The sequence below is a fragment of the Panicum virgatum genome, chromosome 7K (assembly GCF_016808335.1).
Source record: "Panicum virgatum strain AP13 chromosome 7K, P.virgatum_v5, whole genome shotgun sequence".
Classification (NCBI taxonomy): Eukaryota; Viridiplantae; Streptophyta; class Magnoliopsida; order Poales; family Poaceae; genus Panicum; species Panicum virgatum.
The window spans coordinates 42,591,100-42,614,007 of NC_053142.1; the positions used below are offsets into that span (position 1 = coordinate 42,591,100).

General features: G+C 46.7%; 2 protein-coding genes across 4 annotated transcripts; both read right to left on the reverse strand.

Annotated features, from left to right (window-relative positions):
- Nucleotides 1–296: 296 nt before the first annotated feature.
- LOC120641413 (mitogen-activated protein kinase kinase kinase YODA-like) lies at nt 297–17,032 on the reverse strand. 3 transcript variants are annotated; one of them, XM_039917523.1, is made up of 14 exons: nt 16,829–17,032; nt 14,995–15,729; nt 14,126–14,869; nt 13,198–13,285; nt 13,024–13,086; nt 12,616–12,776; nt 12,438–12,513; nt 10,477–10,536; nt 10,264–10,371; nt 8,872–9,108; nt 8,121–8,209; nt 1,359–2,050; nt 1,173–1,231; nt 326–829 (listed from the first exon to the last, which is right to left on the reverse strand). In XM_039917523.1, the coding sequence occupies exons 2-12, from the start codon at nt 15,540–15,542 to the stop codon at nt 1,546–1,548; spliced, it is 2,679 nt and encodes an 892-aa protein (XP_039773457.1). In that variant the 5' UTR covers nt 15,543–15,729; nt 16,829–17,032; the 3' UTR covers nt 326–829; nt 1,173–1,231; nt 1,359–1,545. The 3 variants fall into 3 exon arrangements, with proteins under 3 accessions (XP_039773456.1, XP_039773457.1, XP_039773458.1); XM_039917522.1 differs by lacking the exon at nt 1,173–1,231 and having other exon boundaries at nt 297–829; XM_039917524.1 differs by lacking the exons at nt 326–829; nt 1,173–1,231; nt 1,359–2,050 and adding an exon at nt 7,763–8,051.
- A 1,922-nt stretch (nt 17,033–18,954) lies between these two features.
- On the reverse strand, nt 18,955–21,120 carry LOC120641415 (cytochrome P450 86A2-like). The gene has a single exon (XM_039917526.1). It carries the CDS (start codon nt 20,980–20,982, stop codon nt 19,348–19,350), a length of 1,635 nt encoding a protein of 544 aa, XP_039773460.1. The 5' UTR covers nt 20,983–21,120; the 3' UTR covers nt 18,955–19,347.
- Nucleotides 21,121–22,908: the final 1,788 nt, after the last annotated feature.

The window sequence follows — 22,908 nt, forward strand, 5'->3', positions numbered from 1 at the left end:
ACCATCGCCTTGGTAGCAACCTAGGGCATGCAAGGTACTGACTGATACATGATTGGATCTATTTATTTCCTACGAACAAGGGCATACATGATTGGATTTCATGCAACGGGCAGAAATTCTGGCGAATATCTATGGAATTCAAACACAAATAACAGTTGACGGCAAATCACTTGATACCTTTTATATGAAGCGATAACTTTGTTTCTGCCATCAAGCAGCAGAAAAAATGCGCATAACGCAGTGCTCAAAGACAACTTTCAGAATCACAACAGCAACATAAATGAAGAAAGCTCATGTGAGAGCAACGGAGCATAGACGACATGCATTGCATATTAACATTATGACTACATGCATTTAGTTCGGGACCAGATTCTTTGTATACATTCGGAGTAGATGATTGTACAGGCGTGCAGTGAATGAAATGGCTCATTAGTTATAGTTAAGTACCGCTACAAAATACATTTATCAGTGCTAAGTCAGACTAGCTGCATCAGCTCCAGCCACGTGTGAGAGATATGTAACTGTGAAGGACCGAAGGATGGGGGGGGGGGGGGAGACTGATTGCTGAATAGCTCAACTGTTTTACCTGTGCAAAATCTAGGCTCTTCGTTGAGATTTCTATACATTGGCATCAGGATGCCAAGAAAAAAAATAGGAAAAAATAGGCTACATATTAGGGTGAGGGGTATACAAATGGTGAGTTACTGCTTTGGGTCCTTCAGTGATTCAGTCTGGGAATCTAATATACAGTCCCATCATTGACACTTGTTAGCATGCTGGTAGTAGTATGCTAAGGCAAGTTGTTTGGCCTGATAGGAATGGGCGGCATCTGCAATCCAATGAACATTATTAGAAAGGAGTATAATAAAAAAAAGTTCAGGTGTAAAATATTATCATGTTCAATAAGCTAAAGGCTGAAATGCAAAGCAGGTTCAAAGCTATAAAGGCTAAAAACTAGTAATAAAGATAAACAGGTGCAAGGCTTAAGGAATCACGCATAAAACGATGGCAAACAAATACATGCATCTACTTCAAATGTCAGATTTGAAATAGTTTTTCTTTTCATTCACACAGTGAAAACTGTAAAATGTTCAAAGGATTCTGCAAGACAAGAGCTAAACATTTAGAATTATTTTGTTTTGACACCAGACATGGCCCTAGCAAGGACTTACAAGCCAAGGAGAAAACGTTTAGAACTATGTTGCTTTGACACCAGACATGGCCCCAGCAGCTAGCATTGAATAATACTGAAACTGTAAGTATGGTTGAACAGTTTGACCCTAACTCAATGCAATAATTTTTTTTGAAGAAATGAATGCGATAATAAAACAGCTGTGAGATTCACAGAAGGGGTGTACCTTTGTTGACTTGAATTGCATTGATGACAACAACGATGCCATCCATTGGCTTATAAAGAAATTGTCAATCTTTCTGAATTCTGATACTATGATACAATTCCAGTAATTGAATGGTCATAGCAGCCAAAAACCACCAGTTACCATAACAAACTCCAAAAAATGCCACCCTGCTTTTTACACTCAATAGTTATTTACCATGCTTTCCAAGGTGAGAGCCAGATGTTAGGTTAAGTGAAGGATTTAGCTCCACATGATCAATAAAGGCATGACGAGTAAAATGTTCAGAAGGGGACAGCCTTTCACGCAAATCAAAAACATTCCCAAGTCTCTTTCCAAATTGAGGGCTCAGAATATCAGCTTCAGATACTACTCTTTCCCGAGGTCCCTGTGAGACTTGATGTGACTGAGTGAATTGCCCAAGGATAGGATCTTTATGCCGGTTGGGGAAGAGATCATCTGGGCCTCTAGATGTCCCAAATCCCTCGCTGCTGTAGGTTGCATACCTTAGGTGGTTGAATGGAATAGCACCATTACCACCAGATAGGGGTGTGGAAGTGCCTGAAGTAGTTCTAGGGCTCGAAATAGGAGAGGGTGACATTCTGCCACTTGTGTGTTGGGGAGACCTCGACTTTAGCAGGGGGCTTCCACATGGAGAAACTGGACAGGATATGTTGCTTCTTATATGGATATCACTGCAAGCAGATAAGAATTAGAGGACAGGTCACAGGTGTCTACATGCATAGATAGTTTTTCTTTTCTTTTTTGACTGGATTCATGCATAAATAGCGCCATGCAATAAAGCTTGCACAAATAGAGTACCTGCAATTCACTTACTTATGGAACACTTTTACAGCTAACGGTTCTAGTTGGATATCTAATGTTGTGATTCTTGTTCACCACATCTCTAAAATACGATTCCTGCACCAAAAGCGGGCTAATGGATAGGGCCACGTCGCTCGTTAGCCCTCTGACCATTGGATCATGAGAACTCGCGATATCAGCCGTTCAATCCGGGCGAGCGCGGTTCCCTCACCCGTTATTAAGCCACAAACCCGGGCGCTCGAGAATCGTCGTGAACCCACTCGTCCGCCCACCGACCTGGCGTCCTCTGCCTCTACAGTTCCGTCTGCTGCGCCGGCCATCGACCTCGACCGCCGGGCGCCAAATTCGGCGGCTTCTGTCCACCACATCTCTCTTCCCTCCCCTCCCATCCCCCTCGCTGACTATCCGTCATCCCGCCGACACCCAGGCTCCCGCTGCAGCAAGCACATTTGCTCAAGCCGTAGATCCTAGGCGTGATTTATCCCCTCCGCCTCCGACTGCCCCGGACGCCGAAGCTTGAGAGAGCTTGTGCTTCTCCTTCGCCATCTCGCCCACATTGCTCTCCTCTTCATTGAATATGCGCCGCCACTGACCTTCGCTCTCCCCATGCCCCCAACCCATTGCCTGCCGCGCTCGCCGTCGTCTCCATTCTCTGCCTGAACTCACGCCGTATCAGTGGAGTGCACAGTGCACACGGCCCCATTCTCCGGAGGCGGTGCAGAGTTCCCTGGACGCAGCAGCCACCGGTGGATAATCCTCCGTAAGAGAGCTGCTTCATCCGACACTGCGAAGTCGCGAAATAAAAAACCTGACCCTCACATCTCAGCGCGTATCAATGTGGATGCAGATCGAGTTTGAGATCGAGTACCATGTCAATGCTGGTAATACCATTGGAGAAGATGGTTCAGAAGGTGAAGCCACTCATGGTTTCATATCAGAGCATCCAGAACAAGAAGGAATGAAAGGTAATTCTTCAAATGACCTTGCACTGGATTTGGTACTATTTGTAATTGTACATTCTACTTTTGTTGCTTGAATTAGGAATTATACTATTTTGTTTGTTACTTGAAGTAGGGACGCATTGAAAAATTCGAAGCCTTCAGGTAACTGTGAAATGAGTTATGTAGGAATTTACATGGACCAAGGAGCGCAGAACAGAAGACAAGGAAGAGTTCAATTTCCTACAAGTATTATCTTCAGAGCTAGCTAGTAAGATGTTTGCTGCCCTTCTATATACCGTTCATCCTCAAGCTCCTGTGCTTCTGCTTTTTGATGTTCCCTGTCATGAGTTGACCATGTGCGCAAAAGAAGCCACGGAGAAACAACTTTGCTTTCAAACAAAATGTGACTAGAAAATATCTTTGCCTTGCTTTTGGCAGTTCCAAATGTGATAGATCTTCTTGAACACAATCAAATCTTAAGTTACTACCTGAATTTTAAATGATTTTTGCGCTGAATCTAAAACATAATCAAATCTTAACTTACTGCCTCATTTTCATCCCAAAATTCCAGATGAGAATTTTTTTTCTATATGAGATGTTAATACCACTAAAGCAATACGTACACCAACTTCTGCAAACCATTCATTCTAGCAAGATTTTATGATGCTATAATAGCAGATGCAAACCATGTGTGTAGATATTTTTTATGGGAATACATTTTATTAGTTTATATATCATGGAAACTAGACGGTCAATGTGGTCACCTTGAAAGTTGTGTGTCTCCAATTTATACCAGCAGTTACAAAATACTATAGTTAATAACTATTGAATCATAGTGTACATTTTTGTCTCTAAATAAACTAATGTTGTTCCAAATTTGTCAGTAAATATGTAACATGCCTCTTTCCTTAACTTTTCTCCGCTTAGTCGTATGATTATCAAACATGCATGAAGCCACTATGAACTGTGAAAAAGTCAGTTAATACACCACAAATATTAATCTTACTCCCTTTGATTTTGTACAGAATGTCTCATCGCAATCAATTTTATGTGGTTCAAAACTTCAAGAGCTCTTTGACTGTGTCAATATTCCTATATCAGGATTATCAGAAATGCTTGGTCACCACTTCATCAAGAAAACACGGCAAATGCTCGTTAACTGGTCATAGAAATTCAGGCTTCTTTTTAATTAAGCTAACTATGTTCCTCCATTACCATTTTTCTCATATTATTCGAATTTGAAGAGGCTGAGTAACAATACAACAACAACAACATAGCATTTTTCCCAAGCAAGTTGGGGTAGGCTAGAGATGAAACCCGAAAGAAATAAGTTCAAGGTTCAGGCACATTGATAGCTATTCTCCAAGCGCTTCTATCCAAAGCTATCTCTTTAGAGATATTCCAATCCTTAAGGTCTCTCTTAACCGACTCATCCCACGTCAGTTTAGGTCTTACCTCTACCCATCTTTACATTATCGACCCGCTCAAGAACCCCATTACGCACCGGCGCCTCAGGAGGCCTTCGTTGGACATGTCCAAACCATCTCAGCCGATGCTGGGTAAGTTTCTCCTCAATTGGTGCCACTCCGACCCTATCCCGAATAACTTCGTTCCGGACTCTATCCCTCCTTGTGTGCCCGCAAAACCACCGCAACATCCGCATCTCTGCTATACTCAGTTGCTGGACATGTTGCCTTTTTGTAGGCCAACATTCAGCACCGTATAACATCGCCGGACGAATTGTTGTCCTATAGAATTTGCCTTTTAGCTTTTGTGGCACCCTCTTGTCACAAAGGATGCCAGAAGCTTGCCGTCATTTCAACCAGCCAGCTGAAATTCTATGCCTAACATCTTCATCAATGTCGCCATCCTTTTGTAACACCGATCCTAAATACCGAAAAGTATCATTCTGGACCACCACTTACCCATCTAGACTAACGTCTCCCCCCTCATGCCTAGTCGCGCCGAAATAGCACATCATGTACTCGGTCTTGGTCCTACTAAGTCTGAACCCTTTCGACTCTAACGTGCGTCTCCACAGCTCTAACTTCCTATTAACCCCTGCCCTACTCTCGTCAACTAGCACCACATCATCAGCAAAGAGCATACACCAAGGGATCTCACCTTGTATATCCCTTGTGACCTCATCCATCACTAAAGCAAATAAATAAGGGCTCAATGCTGACCCCTAGTGTAGGCCTGTGTTAATAGGAAAGTCAGTGGTGTTGCCATCACATGTCCGGACAAACGTCGTCGCATCCTTGTACATATCCTTAATGAGGGTAATGTACTTAGTTGGGACTTTATGCTTCTCCAAAGCCCACCACATGACATTTCTCGGTACTTTATCATATGACTTCTCAAGGTCAATGAAGACCATGTGCAAATCCTTCTGCGCCCTGTATCTCTCCATCAATTGTCGTATTAAGAAAATCGCCTCCATGGTTGACCTTCCAGGCATGAACCCAAATTGATTTTGGGTCACACTTGTCACTCTTCTTAGGCGATGCTCGATAACCCTCTCCCAAAGCTTCATCGTATGGCTCATCAGGTTAATCCCACGGTAGTTAGTACAACTTTGAACATCGTCCTTGTTTTTGAAGATAGGTACTAATATACTTCTCCTCCATTCTTCCGGCATCTTGTTTGACCGAAAAATGAGATTAAAAAACTTAGTTAACCATACTATTGCTCTATCTCCTAGGCATCTCCACACCTCAATGGGGATACCATCAGGGCCCATCGCTTTACCTCCCTTCATCCTCTTCAAGGGAGGTAAACTCCGCCTATGCTGACTGGAAGACTCTCTCTCCTGAGTCGTCTCAGCATAGCCGGTCCCAAGCCCAGGTAAAGAAGGAGGGTTGCGTTAGGTTTTGGCAAACCAGCATAAAAAATAGCCACTCTAATGGATTTGAAACCCACAAGGCTGAGTAACAATGACATGTATAAATTGTCTGCTTTATCCCTGGTAATGTAGTAATATCTTATCTGTATCACATCTCTTCACCCAAAGAGTATACTGTTAACATACATCCAAAGAGTGTACTGTTGACAGATGCTGGTTACATATTTCATGAAATGCTTTAATAGCTCAAGACACTTTCCATTTTTTTAGTTTTCCTTTTTACTTAAATTAATTATTCTTAGGATTGCTCAATTGATGCTCTGCTTCTGACACAGGAAATGGGCGACACAAGAACAAGCAGCGATATGATGACCAAACAAGTAAAAAGAGCTAACTTGCCACCTCGAACTGTAAAATTTGTTCCAATCTATGCGGTACGCTGTGCTTATAGTAATATAAGCAGTATTGTTAGCGCGCCCCACCTAGCCAACCCGACCATAAAACCCAGGTGTTATAGTGGGAGGGGTGGGGGCTTTTATCCATAGTCCATCATTCCCCCTACGGCGTGCGAGCCCGGCGTAGCCCGCAGCAGGTTCTAGTGCCCGGCGTAGCCCGCAGCAGGTCTCAGTACACGAGAGGCGCAGGGGAAATCGCGCAGCGGAAATGTGTGGCCGGATGGGTTCGAACCCGGGACCTCGGCTCTGGTACCATGTTAGCGCGCCCCACCTAGCCAACCCGACCATAAAACCCAGGTGTTATAGTGGGAGGGGTGGGGGCTTTTATCCATAGTCCATCAAGTATGGAAAATAATCAAAGTTCCGCAGTAGTCATTTTGAGTTTTCCTAATGACAGCATCAATATGCTCACCTGGGTGCTACTCCTTTGGTTCAAACTAACTAACCAGCCTCAGTGGTTGCAGATTTATATCATTCATTAGCTGCAAAAAGACACTTCCTTTCCTCTTAACACCAGATCTTGTCGATAAAAATAATTATTAACAATTAGTATTGTCTTATCTTTATGAAAGCATCCTCTGTATTCAGATTTTATGTCATGTGCACACCAGTCTAACCTGATGATGTGAATACATATATTGCGTCATGTCTAAGCAGTTCTATCAGAAAAAATAATAGTTATTTAACCATATAGGCATAGCGAGTCATTTAGCAGCAATCTGCAATGGCAATTGTCCATTTGTATTATCAATCTGATCATTAGATTAACATGTCATATCTGGTTTCTAATTACTGATTATTTAGCAGGAATATTTTTTTTCTCATCCTACAGAGAAACATTAGTGTTGTTGGATATCTTCCATAAATCTGCTATAAATTTGTGATTTATAAATAGGACTTGTGACCAAGGCTTTCAATGTCTAATGGTCACAATCTCGCATTTTTACCTGTATGTTATGAATTTTGATAAGCTTAAAGATTTTTTTTTGTCAGATAGGTAGTTACACAAGAATAGAAGGATAGGCTTCTTGTTTTATTCGGTCCTCCATCATTATAATTTTGACATAAACTCACTTTTCATCAGAGATAAATCATGAAATCTTATTTCAGATAGGAATGTGCATTACATTGGACATTCCATTGGCTTTGAGTTTATTCTTGATGTCTGAGCCATCATGTTGTAGTCAGAAAAGGAGCCAATTTTCCAATTTTACATGACGAGTATGATTTGAGTTTTGTACAAACTGCGCCTTGGCATTTAACAACTTTGTATCATAGAAAAAAATATCGTGTTTAAAGGCATAAGACGTTAAAGGCGACAAACAATCCTCATGACACCCATGTCTCGTATGAAAATCATACAAAGATTTGTCATTTCATTATTTCCAATTAATCTTAAAATTTTACATTACATTTATTTGCTGCATCCATTGTGAGATCAAGTGAAAAGTGAAGCATGTGAAGTATTTCAACGAAAAAATAACACTAATGTGCTGACAGCTATGAGAAAGATGCAATTAATTCAATCCTTTTCACCGAGAAGCAAACACCTAATTCCACACTGGTACAAATCCAATGGATGCGCGGCAACACAGCGGCCTTTTCTAGTAGTAACTATCTTGCTGAAACACTGTTTGGACAAATTATTGATATGTGCATATCTACTTACTCAGCAGGATGTAGGATATATGTGTTATACCTGTGTTTTGACGATAGTTTCGCACCCCTTCTCTGGTAAATTGTCTGACCCTCCAAACCTAAGGAGGTATTTCTTGTCTGCATGGACACCTGGCAAATCAAGTCGAAAAAGGTGATCAGGCCACAAGAATGTTAAATGAAACAAAATCCAACTGTCCATGGTATAGGTAAGTTTCGAACAAATGAAGACTCAAGAATTCAACAAGGTAGTACTTGAGTTGACCTAAGTTAACAAGGAACTTTTTCTAAATGCCCTTGTAACATTTCATATCCCTAAAATGCCACTGTAAAATGAATTCTCCTCTGCCATCTAACCCCAATATATCCTGTGGTAGTGGTAGCATATTTCCAGTGGAAACAGATACTCAACAAAAGAAATGCCAAACACTCAGCAAATCATCACCGAACTGAGCTCCAATCTGCACTCCAATGCGCTACAAGTATTAGCACCCATTCACATCATATCATACCCTACCCCCTTTATCAACTGTGTCATTCTCAGTAAGCTGGGTCGTGTTCCTCCCTCCACCTTTGGTCATTTTCTCTAATCCAACTCCCCACTACCATTGGATATCCACCATCTTGATTAGAATTTAATTTCTTGATGCAAAAAAAAGGAGTACAGTTCGATAGCAATTGATACAGAAGAAAAAATCAAAAAGTCTGAAGGTAAATACATATTTTTTTTTTAGTCTGAGTAGATGCACAGTTCTCAGCTGAAGAATAAAACGAGAATAGTATTCAGGTGGTACCTTGGGTTTTGGTCTACAGGATATGGCAGCCAAATGTTCCAAAGGATTAGGAGCAACAAATTTCTCAAGTGAAATTCCATTTTGTATGAATGGATGTTGCAAAAGCTCAGCTGATGTTGGACGTTGAGATGGGTCACGCTGCAGGCACTTCCTAATGAAGTCCTTGCAACGCTCTGAAAGGTGATCTGGTATTGGTGGAAGTTCCTTGCTGTTCCCAATCTTGAACACTGCAGCAATCTGTTGGCAAATAAAACTGAAATATTCACTGAATTGCATTTCTGATTTCTTCAATTCTAGTTACCAATCAGCAGAAGTCTAATAATTCATATACAATTTCATAAAGGTAGATGAGCTTGGATGTTCCACTTTTCAATCAAGTGAGAAATTCCTTTTTTTTTGGGGGGGGGGGTGCCTGTGGGGGGGGGCAGGGCAAATAATCTCATATTCTTTCACCCCGTGTGCAATTCTGCTCCCTGGATGTCAATATGAATATCATATCTGGCTACCAGTAGAGAGGGAATATTTCAGTGCTATAGAAGTCTAAAGAATGATGCCTCTATAGGTTTCATTATTCCAGAAAGTAAGAAACTGCAGTTCTGTTTCTGTTGGCGGGCCAGTGGTGCTTCTGGATGAAGCCAAAGTCTAAAAGCCAGAATTTTCCTGGTTTTTATTTCCATTTCCAACCAAAACATTGGGAAATTGCACATTACCTTGAACCAATGTGGTTATTAAAAAGCAGGAAATGCGTGCAATAGTACGTCTTATCTAGCATAATACACTTGTTCGCAGCAAATAAGTTGCCTGTACTTTTTTTTTCAGAATAAGGTAACTTTCCAGATCAACCGAGTGCTTGACCTACATGAAATGCAGTAGAAGCTGCCGTTCTAAACAGCTCATTCTATACCAAGTTAGGGCCTGATTGGCAAAGCTCACAGAGCTACTCCCAGGCTGATTGTGTAAAGTGATTCACAGAGCTACTAAGGGGCTGGCCGGCTGGGAGCTGTAAAAAAAAAAAAAACTAGCTTCTTCTGATTCACTTCCTGCAGACAATCAATCCCTTTCTCCTTAAAATTTAACTTAGAAAATCATTTTCAGTCACAAAATCACTTCTCAGAGAATCACTTTCTACAAGGAAGAAGAAGGAACTCTACCAAACAGCCCCTTAGGCTTTTGTCCTAAACAAACAGTAGATAGTGAGCAAGTCAATCTTACTCTGTTGTGACTATCTTTTGAAGCAAATAAAGGTATCAATGAAACTTGAAAGTAAAGACTATAGATATGCCCAGAAGGAAAGCAAGGAAGCAGCTATGTCCTAACAAACATGGGCTAATACTAATGTAGCGACATACTGCAGTAGTGAAGTGAAACAGTAAATGCAGTAATCATACTGACCCCTTCATACTGGCTCCATGGTGGCTTTGAGGTAGCCATTTCTAGGACAGTGCATCCTAAACTCCATATGTCAACAGCAAGGTTGCATCCATTAGAATTTTTTATAACCTGCATTTGTGTTACATGTGAATTTTGTTTACAAAAACTACAGTAAGATACAAATGGAATTCACAAAATACAAACTAAAAATAAGAGATAGATTTTCAGCAATACCTCTGGAGCCATCCAGTATGGACTTCCCTTAAATGAGAAAGGACAATGCTGCCCGTTGATCTGGGAGAAAAAAAATGTAAAAAAAAAGCATGAGACAAAAAATAAACAAGTTGGGGAGTAAGGATTTGTTATGTTTCAAAAAGGACACTTGCAAGTAAATATTCGTATGAGAAGTTGGCTATTCTCGAGGCAGCCCCGCACTTCAAGTTGTTTGTGGGAAACCACTACCAATTGGGTGGGGATGGGGGTGGGGGGTCCAAAAATTTTATTGATTAAATTTCCATATCTCAAAACACCCCTCACTCTCACACATTCCAATCATTGGATCCTTATTGTTTCCCAACTTCCTGCCAGCCAACCAAATACCCACCACCGTACCAGGTGGTATCAGAATTCAGAAACCATTCCCTATCCTGGTCCAAACGGTGCCAACTTTGCCGTAGTGGTGTATCACATACACATAGCACTATACCATACTAACACAGAGACGCAACATATACTACAACGGAGCTTTGGACACGCTATCAGTGGCACTGAGGGCATGGTGTATGTAATCAAAACTGGAGGCATGATGAGAGCCAAGGAGTTCAGCTCATAGAAGCCATGTTCCCGGAACATTGGGAATGTGGTACGGGAACATGGAACGTGGAACATCGTTTTGTGAAATCATGGTACGAAGGGGTATACCTATTCCGTATGTTCCAATCAGAGATGGAACACGTTCCAAGTGATGGTAACGATGTTCCCGGAACATTGTTTCGGAACGAGGAATGTGTTCCAAATTATTTAGTGCTGGGTCGTGAGTTGGAGTCCTTGCTGTTTTTTTTTTTTGCTGGTCTTTTAAGTCATGTGAATACTTGTCCATGAGATGCTGATGACTCAAATCCGGCCGTCGGTTACTACGAGTCGCAAACAGAAAACCCTATCCTCTTCTTCACCCGTCCGCCGTCAGGACCCCGAAGGAGGACGGACCGACGGAGTCGAACTCCATGGCAGCCGCTGCCGCGCTGGCGAAGCTGACGCGCCAAGGTCGAGCAGGCCGTGGGCGAGGGCGAGCCGCGCTTCTTGTTGAGCCATCGCGAGGAGCACGATTGCCGCCGGCGCCCCTCGGCCGTGCGCGGGGCTGTGCTGCCGCGGACAACGGCGGCGGCAAGCGGCGAGCCGGCGATGGCGGACGGGCGAGGGCCGAGGCACAAGGGCCAGGCGTGGAGCGAGCTGCCTCGTGCTATCGCGTCGCCGGAGTCCAGAGCCCTTGGCGGCGGTGCTGGCCGCCAGCAGCTGACGCCCTTGAGGCATTGACTGAGGTATGCCCGGCTTGAATCTTCTTCGAACCGTCTTCAGGTTCCGGCAGCATCGAATCGACGTTCCATACCATTTTGGGACGCCGTTCCTGCTCGTCCCCGTTCCTCGTTCCGGGACGAAGTTCCCGGAACACTGAACATGCCTACGTTCCGCGTTCCCGGCTTCTAAGGTTCAGCTAAAGGGCATGCCACAAGATAACGTCTTAGACTGGGGCTGAACTTTTTTTTTAGAATGGGGGCTGAACATTACAGTGGTAAAATGATGTCTTTTCTGTAGCAGAGAACGGGCATTTAACTAATATTACACCAGAAATTGGTTTCCCATGTTGGGTTTCAGAGAGCAGTTCAATGTCGAAAATGTCATTTATCTTGGCCAAAGCAGTATGCTTGTGGCACCAGAACCACAGATCAGTGCAGAAATACTGTTAACGACAACAAGAATTACTTTCATATGGATATATATTTTCGAAGCGGTTGATCTATTTTAAGTGGCCATGACTTACGTGTACAGATGAAAAATGTAGAAAGGAAAAATAAATATATGGATTGCAAATCCATATTTCTATCTGAAGAAAAAAAAACATCAGATTGGTTAACTTATGTTTCTCTAGAATCTTGGTTAACTCACTTTTACCATAGTAAAATGGCTTGGAAACTTACATGTTTCGCCATCCCAAAGTCTGCAAGCTTAACACGGCCACTTGGATCTACTAGTATGTTTGCACCTTTGATGTCCCTACAAATTGTAAAGAGCAGACATAAAAGCAAAAGTCAAAATACATATGACACTTACTGATATGTGCAACCCAAAAAATTGAAAATCAAACAGAAATTGTACCTGTGGACTGTATTCTTAGCATGCAAATATGCTAAGCCTGAAAGTATCTGATGAGTGTAGCTGCGTATTGCTGGTTCACCAAGCTGTCCATACTCTTGTAGAAGTTTATGTATGGATCCACCAGACACATACTCCAAGTATATGTAAAGTTTATCATCAACCTATCTTGGACAAACATAACATATAAATTCATGCCCAAAATTGAAAGTAATGCATGCACAACCCTATTAATGAAATTCGACAAGATGTTGTGAACTAAGATAGCGCCCTTGCTGAAGGAAAGAGTACAAAATTGAGAAACACTATTACAGACAGAACTTCTGAAATTACAGGAACAGTAGAGGCATTTTAAGAAAGCAAGGAAATACCAAGTGTAAGTAGAAAGTAATTGAAGAAAACAGTTTATACCGCTTCTGATCCATAGTATTGTACAATATTTGGATGCTGTAAGCGGCTCAAGAGTGATATTTCCTGTTAAACAGAGAAGGGGGGAAACAGATAAAAAAAATTAGGAAATTAAACACAACATGCAAACTAATTTTTCTTAATAGTCGGTGCAAAACACCTTTGAAAACACAATACCTGCCCCAATTGTTTTGCACTCTCCTTCGATTTAGGATCGTCCAAGAATAGGGTAACCTCTTTCATCGCACACATTTCGCCGCTATCACTGATACAGACAATTATATCAAAATAGAGAAAACAAAACAGAGGTTATGCAAACTGAGGCATGATTTAAAAACACTCAAATGGAAATTGTATTATATCAATGGAAACATAGACAGTATCCTAAATAATGATCAATAATCACAGAATGCTAACTTCTCTTGGCCTTATTTGGACCATAAGGTCTTCTTTAACACGATAATAGGACCTATAATTTTCAATGGCCTATGATCATGTGGAAAGTTACCATCAACATGAGTACTCATTTAGTTCTCGTCTCGCATTGCTAAGAGTGTTAATAATGCCAACAATTATGATTAGCACCCACAAGTTTTATGCAGGCAATATAGTGACACGGTTCTTCTATATTTGATGGTTAATTTTGGGAAGTACAAGATGGCTACATGCCACTATTTGCTGTTGCTGCCTCAATAAAGCTACTGGCGTATGCACAATGATCAAAGAGTGCAACATGAGCACCCTCTCTTAATCTTAGAGAACGAGATACATAGCCATTTGAGATTTGTAATGTGCAGCATACACTAGATGAGGCAGGGACACCCTGTCTCCTCTAGGAATCCTATAACATGGAAGAAAAACAAATTTCTACTCCTAAAACATAAACCAAATAATAGAGGGGTAGTTTCCAGCTCATCAAGGGAAAAACAGAGCACATTAAGATCAATTATATAACTCCATTCGTAAGAAGAATTTTCAGAGTAGTTGGATAATTAGAATAGAGCAAATTGTGTCTAACGCAAGGATCCTAAAGAACTTATGTCTAAAACATACTTATAGAAAGTCAAACTGCACACTTGGGGTTCATACATTGGGAAACACATACCTGTTGAAGCCAACATATACATGACCAAATGTCCCACGACCAATCAGCTTGCCCTTCTTCCATCGTGATGCTGGACTTGATGGATTCTCTGTTCTTCCAGGGCTCCGGGGTACTGAAATAGGACTAGTTGGCGTGGAGTTGTTGGGAAAAAATGAACTGTTCGAGATGCTCAATGGTGGAAGGGGCAATTTATGGGTTTGCTTCTTCTTTCCATCATTATGCCGACTTGTAGGAGATTCAGGTGCCACTCCTCCAGACCTTGGATGCAATGGGGAAACACTTCCACTATGCACACGAGAACTAGGGCCAGGACTTGTCATTCTTGGGCTAGGAATTGGCGAACACTCTGGACTACCCCTGCTGGGCTGCCAAAACAGCTGGGCAAGCATATCACCGCCAACTGAATTATGTCCAGATGTTTGCCCTGAGCCTGGACTGGAGCACTGACCAGATCCAAGGAAAGTTACATCTGCATGTGGCTTCACTGCCCAAAAGGCTGTAGTTGGAATGTGATCAGGGCATATCCGTCTTGGACTTCTTGAAGGACTTGACATCAAACTATTGGGAGCACTCTCCAAAACCACCGGACGGAGGTTTTGTACATTTGGTTGATTATTTTCAGCTGCAATACCTCTTGGTGATGTGGACATTGTATGGTTATTGAGGAAAGCATTAGCAACTGGCTTGGACGTTTCCTTCTTGATCTTGGTAGTATCGGTACCAGGGTGCTCCTTGCGAACATTACTTCAGAAAGAGAAAAGGAAATTTTAGAACATGTTTAGATTAGGAGGCAAACAAACAATGTGGCATGGACTGGTTTGTAAGAATTGTAAATAGATGAAGTGGTGCTTTTGGCCTCAGGAGCATACCTTGACTTGTTTTTTGAAGAAATCTTTGTTGTATTTTCAATGTCATTCCCAACGGGACTCTGAAGCTGAGAATCGGCATGATCCTCACTATCAGCAGAACAGTTGCTCGAGACAGAAGCAACCACTATTTCTGAAGCAATCTCACTGTTTCCAGGCCTTTTGTGAAGCAGATCAGGTTTAGGAAGCGGCAGAAACAGGGGTGGTTTGCCGCGCTTTTCCAATATGGGCTTTGATTCAATGACATCAGAAACTGTACGCGTTGCTCGAGGGCATCCTCCAGGAATAGGAAGTGGCTGGGCATGTGGCCTGTCAACCGAAAAACTTTGGCAGCGAGAAACTTCTTTTGATGGTGAAGTTGGACGTGACACTGTTGTTGATTTGCAAACTTTCTCAACAGCTGTATTATTTCCACGTCTGCAATTCCGTTTTGATTTTGTGCTTCCCTTTTGCTCATTAGGACTTATCAAACGATGAAATGTATCAAGCAGGTTTTCTCTGGTGGTTTTCTTAACATCTTTTGAGGATGACTTACCCCACCATGGCGGCATATTGAATATGAAAAAATTGTGGTGTATCTGACCAGCTACTTATTGCAATGCTGTCCAAACTGATAGGTGGGACTTTCATGTGACCTCGTATAGTACCATCGACTCCCACAATGCACTGGCAACAAACAGTACTTGAAGCAGTCCAATCGATGGAGAATAAATATGAGCACCTTCTCTGCTTCAAAGGCTAAAATAGACAAACAGATAGCATTAAAACCAAAAATTGCCAATTCAGCATTAACTAGCATAGCATTTTCTTAGAACAAGGGCAGTAAAGCAATAAGGTTCATATAAATGCTAACAATAATCAGTTGAAGTATTTATATAGAGCATAGCTTGTTTCTTTCAGTTCCACATTTTGTGTTCTGTGATTCAGCATTATGATCAGACGTATCATGCATTATGTTCGTCGCAAAATGCACCCGGAGTCTGAAGCACTTTGGAGTTTGGATTACTTGCCACACTGAATACTAATTCCAGACGAAAAGTTATAAATTATTTTTGTTTTGTGATCGATGGCACCTCAGTGAAACTGCTGAACATAGCAAGTATATTTTGATTGAGCAACAGAAAACAATACAAGAAAATCAATAAATCATGTTTCTGTAAGGCCACAATTAATGGCCATGTCGCTCCCGCACAACCAAAAGGTACCCCCAAGAGTCCACCAACTGAAATAACCTGTAGTGCTATGCTTACTTGTTGCTGTTTTTTACTTTGTGGCGTTACACTTGACGGCTACAGCACTAACGCATTACAAAAAAAACAAATACTTGCTCAGTATATCACACGTGATATAGAGATGCCCACTCTTTCCTAACCTGTGCTGAGAAGTGAGAAAACTCTACTTAGAGAAAAGGCAAGGTCAACCTCGCTAGTGTTATTGCCCAGCTGTGTCCTAAAAATACAATCCAGAGAAAAAGTCTCGAGCTAAGGGTCAACCTCCCTGGTGTATCACTCCTCTGCACTCAAGTTCGATGCTGAGCAGTCACTAGTTCACCCTGACTTCAATACGCTCCCCAAAGGAAATTAACCATGACTTCAATCACCAAGCCAGCTGGAGCTACACCGAACACAGCACGCCCTATTTCGCGAGCGAGCGAGCGATTCCCTCTACAAGCGAAACCGGGCAGATCTCAGCACAACCCGCGCGCTCCAGATCCACCTGGCGCCCCGCCCCCGCGGAATTGCTAGCCCAAACCCGCGCAAGCAGCAGCATCTAGCTAGCAGCAGGCCAAACGAAGAGATTGCAGCAGCGTGAGTGACGGGAGGGAGGGGGAGCTTACCAGGGCGCAGCTGCGGCGAGATCCAACCGCCGGAGCAGAACCCGGAGGGAATCCGGAGGCGGGGCCGCGGGGCTCGGGGCAGCAAAAGGAGCGGGGCGGAGGGGAAGCCGGGACGCGGAAAGGGATGGGAGCCCGGAAAAAAAAACGGGAAAAAAAGAGAGAAAAGGAAGCGAGGCAGAATGCGAGAGGAGCAGCAGCGAGAGGCGTGTGCGCGAGCCCCCGGAGGGAGCGGAGAAAGGAGGCGGACGGTGGTGGCTGGATCTTCTGCGGCTCGAAGTCCCTGCGGCGGGCCGCCCGTTGCGCTGCTCTTGCTTGGGTCCGGCTGTCTTACATGACGCACACAGCGCACGTCATGTTGAGGTGGTGCATAGGATCCGAGGGTTCGGAGATTTGTTCCTTTTCGGAAAACTTTCGAGGATTTATTTCGCGCAATGATACTGTAGCCTGTGCAGAGGCGTGAGAGCAACGGTTCTTTTATTTAAAAAGCTTGCTAGCTTGTGTGCATATCCAACCTGTCCTGCGTTCCGCAAACAGATTTTTTTGCCATTGCAATGGTGAAATTATAGTCACGCTGTTCGCAGCGCTACATTGAATCCCTCTTTTATCCTTTCAGCTCCAATCTCTAGCCACCAGCCAGGTAACAGTATTTTTCTCTCACACTACCCCAACTCCAGCTTGCCGAACACGGTGATTGGAATTAACAAAATTCATTGCACCACCCTTGCATGGCTTTCTAGGCCGTCACGATGAAGCAGGCTTCTGCCCGGTAGCATGTCAAGTTAGCAATAAAATGGGAATGGGACAATGTCTTTTATGCTAACCTCTCAACTTATGTACTCGTTGCGTGGGAAATTTATCGATGCAAATTTGTGGTACTACCGTAACCGCTTTGTGCATCTTTTGTCACAGGAAAGGAAAACATCCTGATTAGTCTAGCGTGTCAAGCTTGTTAATGCAATCTAAATTCCTACGGTGGTGGCTAAGGTGAGGGGTCTGTAGTTGCTCCCGCATAGGAATGATCAATCAGCATGCTTGACATTTGAACTTCACTCGATAGACCATTTGCTGTACTTGAAAGTTTTCATATCGCGGTTCGGAGATTCCAATTTCCCTTCCAAGTTTGAAAATCAAGATGGAAAAAATTCCGAGTCATTGATGGAAAGTCGATCGGTGGATTCGCCTTTTTGTGTGGACCTTGCTAGTTGCGGCGACAGAGGTCGTTTGAGCGCACAAATTTAGGCAGGGGTCGAGCTACGTGTAATGATTGATGTCAGCTGACATCAACGACTTTGTACAAAATCAGTGAGCAAATGCTGTTTTGTACTGTTTATACGTGAAACTGACAATGCTGTAGCAGGGAGCTAACCTCGGCGGTTTCATATGCTGGCTCCGCCCCAGAATTTAAGTAGCTAGTGAGGGTGTCCAAACTCCAAATGCGCCGTTGCCAGATGCTTGTACTACACTAACTCAGGCAAAAACACGGCAAACCATATCTAGCAGCAACTTATGTCTTACTTACACCAATGATTATCATTGGTCGTCCATCGTGGACACGTAGTACACAAAACGGTGGGTGATCATTCAGAGCTAGACTGCTTGAGTACCAGTACACACTCCTACTGTCCTTACAAGGGTCGGCATCGCATCATTGTCGCCGGCTTTCCGCGAGCCAGTAGCCGTTGGAGGTGCGCGCACGCAGAGACACAGCTCCTCCTCATCAGAGAAAACGAAAACGGCGCAACCAACAGCATTGAAACGCCGACCCGTTCCAATTCAGACGATCAAATGGGGATGGACGAGCAGTTTGTAACGGGCCGGCCGAGCGACGAGCCGAGCGGAGCGCGTGCACGGTGCACCGGCGCGAGCGAGCGCTCCCTCACGACCCGTTCCATCCGATGATTCAGTCTCCACGTGGCAGCTATCGGGGCAGGGCTGCACGGATGTAACTGTACAGCCCTGCTGTACCCAAAATTTTTTTCCCTAGAAATGTATTCTTAAACGATCCTCCGATGGAAAGAAACAGGTGCGCTACTCCATTCATGGCGCCGTTGGGAGGACACTCGGCACATCCCACTTCGGTTGCTATGAACAAGGCAAACGCTGGAGCCGAGCGCCCGTCGCATTCATGCAGGAACTGGCCGATTCATTGATGTCACGCTTCTTCCGTTTGTTTTACAAAGCAACACCAGTTTTGGCGGCCCATTAACACGAGCCGCCCAAACGACGAATTTGGCGCATCCGCCGCCGCGTCAGATTACATCAGAGATTATTGCTCTCCGGGCTTCTTTTTCTTTGTTCTTCAAATCCAAATCGAAATGATATGGACTTTTTACACAAGCATTTTTGTTCCAAATGGAGTAATTTAGCTCACCAACACCCATTTAATTACTTATACTGTCTATCTACATAGCTTTTGATTTGCCTTTTTTTTCTCAACCGTTCCTTCCTTCCGTCTCAGCCCGCAGGCACGATCACCGGCGCATGCAGTCGCCGGCGGGGTGATCCGTCGATCGATCTTTCTACGCGCAGGCCGCGGTTGCCCTGGCCGCCGCGTCGTACTCCACCCCGGCGCCGCGGAGCTCGTCGACGAAGGGTGCGAGGTCGCGCGGGCGCACCTCCATCCGGAGCCCGTGCTTCATGAAGAGGGTGAGCGACATCTTCTGCTCCACGCGGTGGCCCGGCGCGACGGCGAGGCGGTGGCGTAGGAGCACGCTCCCGGCGATGTTCTTCATCTGCAGGTAGGCGAGGTCCTTGCCCAGGCATATCCGCGGGCCGGCATTGAAGGCCACGAACCTGTACGAGTCGTGCGGCTCGAACCTGGTGCCGTCGGGCGACAGCCAGCGCTCGGGGCGGAACTCGAGGCAGTCCTCGCCCCACACAGTCTTCATGCGCCCCGCGGAGTAGATGGAGTAGGTGACCGACGAGCCGGCCGGCACGAACGTGCCGTCCGGGAGGACGTCGTCGGCAACGACGTGCTTGGAGTCCTCGGGCACGGACGGGTACAGGCGGAGCGTCTCCGAGAGCGCGGCCTTGAGGTAGACGAGGCGGTCGAGCTCCTCGAAGTCCAAGGGCGAGGCGAGCCACAATGCCGGGTCGTCGACGCCGCGGGACGCGGCCAGGACGGCGCAGAGCTCGCGCACGACCTTGCGCTCCACGGCGGGGTGCGTGGAGACGAGCCAGAAGAACCAGGAGAGCGCCACCGAGGAGGTGTCGCGGCCGGCGAGGATGAAGTTGAGCGCCACGTGCTGCAGCGACTCGTCGGAGTAGGTCCCCTTGCGCATGAAGCGCGAGAGGAGGTCGTCGTGCGGCGTGGCCGACGCGTCGTCGCCGCCCTGCTTCCTGCCGCCGGCGGTGAGCTCGAGCTTGCGCGCCTTGATGACGGCGGAGAGGTAGCGGTCGACGTGGCGGACGCTGCGCGCCAGCGTGGTCTCCATGCCGAGGCCCAGCCACTTCTTGCAGCGCCACACGCACTCGGGGAAGATGAAGCGGTTGAGCGTGGCCTCCGTGGCGCGGTCGAAGGCCGAGGCGAAGTCGTTCTCCGGCAGGCCCCGGGCGAGCGTCTCGGGGTCCCTGCCGAACGCGAGGCCGCAGATGTTGTCGAAGGTGAGGCGGAGCAAGAGGTCCTGGAGGTCGACGGCCGCGCCGGCGGCGGCGGCGTCGCCGAGGATGGGCAGCAGGCGGCCGTGGATGGAGCGCGACACCCAGCGCGACATGGCGGTGCGCAGGGTGCGGGTGGTGAACTCGAGCGCGGCCGTCTTGCGCTGCGTCACCCACGTCTCCCCGTCGGAGTTGAAGATGCCGTCGCCCAGCAGGTCCCGGAAGACGGCGTGCCAGAAGGGGCCCTTGGGGTAGTTGTCGAAGCGCGCCTTGAGGACGTGCTCCAGGTTCCGGGGATCGCCGGTGACGGTGACCAGCCCGCCCCGGCGCGCCACCCCGGGCACGGCGAAGATGCAGGTCTGGTACGTGCCCCCGGCCCGGCGCAGGTTGGCGGCGATCCACTCGTGCATGTCCTCGGCGTGCCGCACCAGCCCAGGGAGGCTGCCGACCAGCGGCCACACCCGCGGCCCGCTGAGCCCGCGCGACATCCGCCAGAACCACGCCATGTACACTGCCACGGCCGCCGCGGCCACCGCCCACCACGTCCCCGCCTCCATCTCCTCCGATCCCGGCAGCGGCAGGCAAAGCAAAGCTAAAGCTGGTCTGACAGGTGAGGTAAGTGAGGTCACATGGACCTCAGCGAGTGGGAGTGCAGGGTATGCGACGACGTGCTGCGGGGCGCGAGGCTATATAGCCGTCGCAGGTCGCGGCGCCGGAACGGGCAGCGATTCAAGCCGCCGGGCGGGCAATGAATACGTGGCCGCCCCCGCTCGAATTGAAAACCCCACTCCAGCTAGCGCCACCCCTTGTCAGAGCCCGTGGACGGTGGTGGATCCCGCGCCGTGCGCCGGAGTGGCCAGGAGATGGGCCCTGCGTGCCAGGAGCGTACGTGTAGGAATCGAAGGGAAAGGCTCGGCTTGCGCTGCGGCGATGGCGATGGCGACCGGGTCACCGGAAAACCCCCCATAAATTGCCGCCAGGGGGCGTTGGTTGGTCGAGCGGACCCGCGGCGAACCCAACGCGAGCGCGCCGCGTGCGGCCGGCGGGCAGCTGGAGCTCCCCGCCCGGCGCGCCCCCGCACCCACCTACTTGTGGGGGAGCCCCTTCAATGCCATGCCCGCGACGGGCGCCGTTGAATACCAGCGCGAACCCCGTAGCAGGACCGGGGACGGACGCCACCGCCGCGCCGGTCGTCGCTCGTCGGCACGCTACTCCTACTCGCCTGCTCCTACCAAATGCGTCCAGGACGGCGCCGCGGACCCTGTGTCCGTCTTGGTCTTTGCCCGAACCGTGCGATGTCACGGCCCCGAAAGCCATCGGAAACGTGCGTGACAGGGGAAAATGCGACGCCAGCCGCCTAGCTAATTTGGTCTTGCGTGCGTACGCGCGCGGCTGCGAAGGGGACGCGAGACGTGCCTCCAGGGGTGGGGTGACGCCGGCGTCAGCGGCAAGTAGAGAAGGGTGGCGGACGCCCGCGTGGGGAGTGAAAGCTGGCCACCTGTTTTTCCGGATGGTCTGCGCTCCGTCAGATCAGATGGAGGTGGGTTTGACGAAGCGGCCGGTGGAGCGCTGCCGCCGCCGCCGCCGGGCTGCTGTGCCGTGCCGTGCCGGAGACGGGCGCGCCGCGCGCCAGCGAAACAGGGGGACGTCGCGCCTTGGTTCCCCACGGGTTTGGACTTTGGTTTGGAGGGGTTGGGTTGGGTCACCCAACCTTGCCCGCCCCGCCGAGCGCAGGGGCAGTAGCTCGGTTAGTTCGGAGACGACCGGTCTGCAGGTGCGGATTAAAAAGGGCAGGGTTGTTGTCTGTTGGGTGACTGCCTGACTGGGTCTTTCCGAGCACCAAACCTTGCTTGGAATGGATCTCAGTTATGCTCTGCCCGTTGCTGTTGCCTGTTGTCTGAGCCATTCAGCCATGGAAGCTCCGTTTGCGGCTTCCGGGATCCAACGAGTCCACGGGGGCTACCGTTGCGGCAAGGCGATTACTTCTTTCACGTGCCCCTGTCTCGACCGGGAGCGAGTACAGAAGGTGGTGCCCTCTGCGTCACCGAGCAATGGATCATAGTCCACTTTACAAGATCGTTGAGTACCGGTCTAAGTGACAGACATTGAGTTTTTACCGTACATTTCTTCGAAATTTATCTGATAAGCTCTGATCTGTTTTTGACAGCCATAGAGAATCGGTAGCATCGTAACCAAAAAGTCAAAAGAATCAGCAATGTGTCTGGCGTAGCCAATAGTACTCCTAAGGGGCAGTAACACGTAACGTTGGATGGTGCAGAATGACGTGTAGCTTTATTTAACTCCTCTAAAAGAAAAGTTTTTTTTTGCATGCCGATAAAAGAAGAGCGTATAAGTTGACGGAAAAAAATTCAATTTACTCTCCTCAACTATAGTCAAAGTCTGAACAACCCCTAAAGTGTAACTTGATTTAATTTACCTCCTAAACTATGTTATTTAATTCAGTTTACCCCATAATACAATTT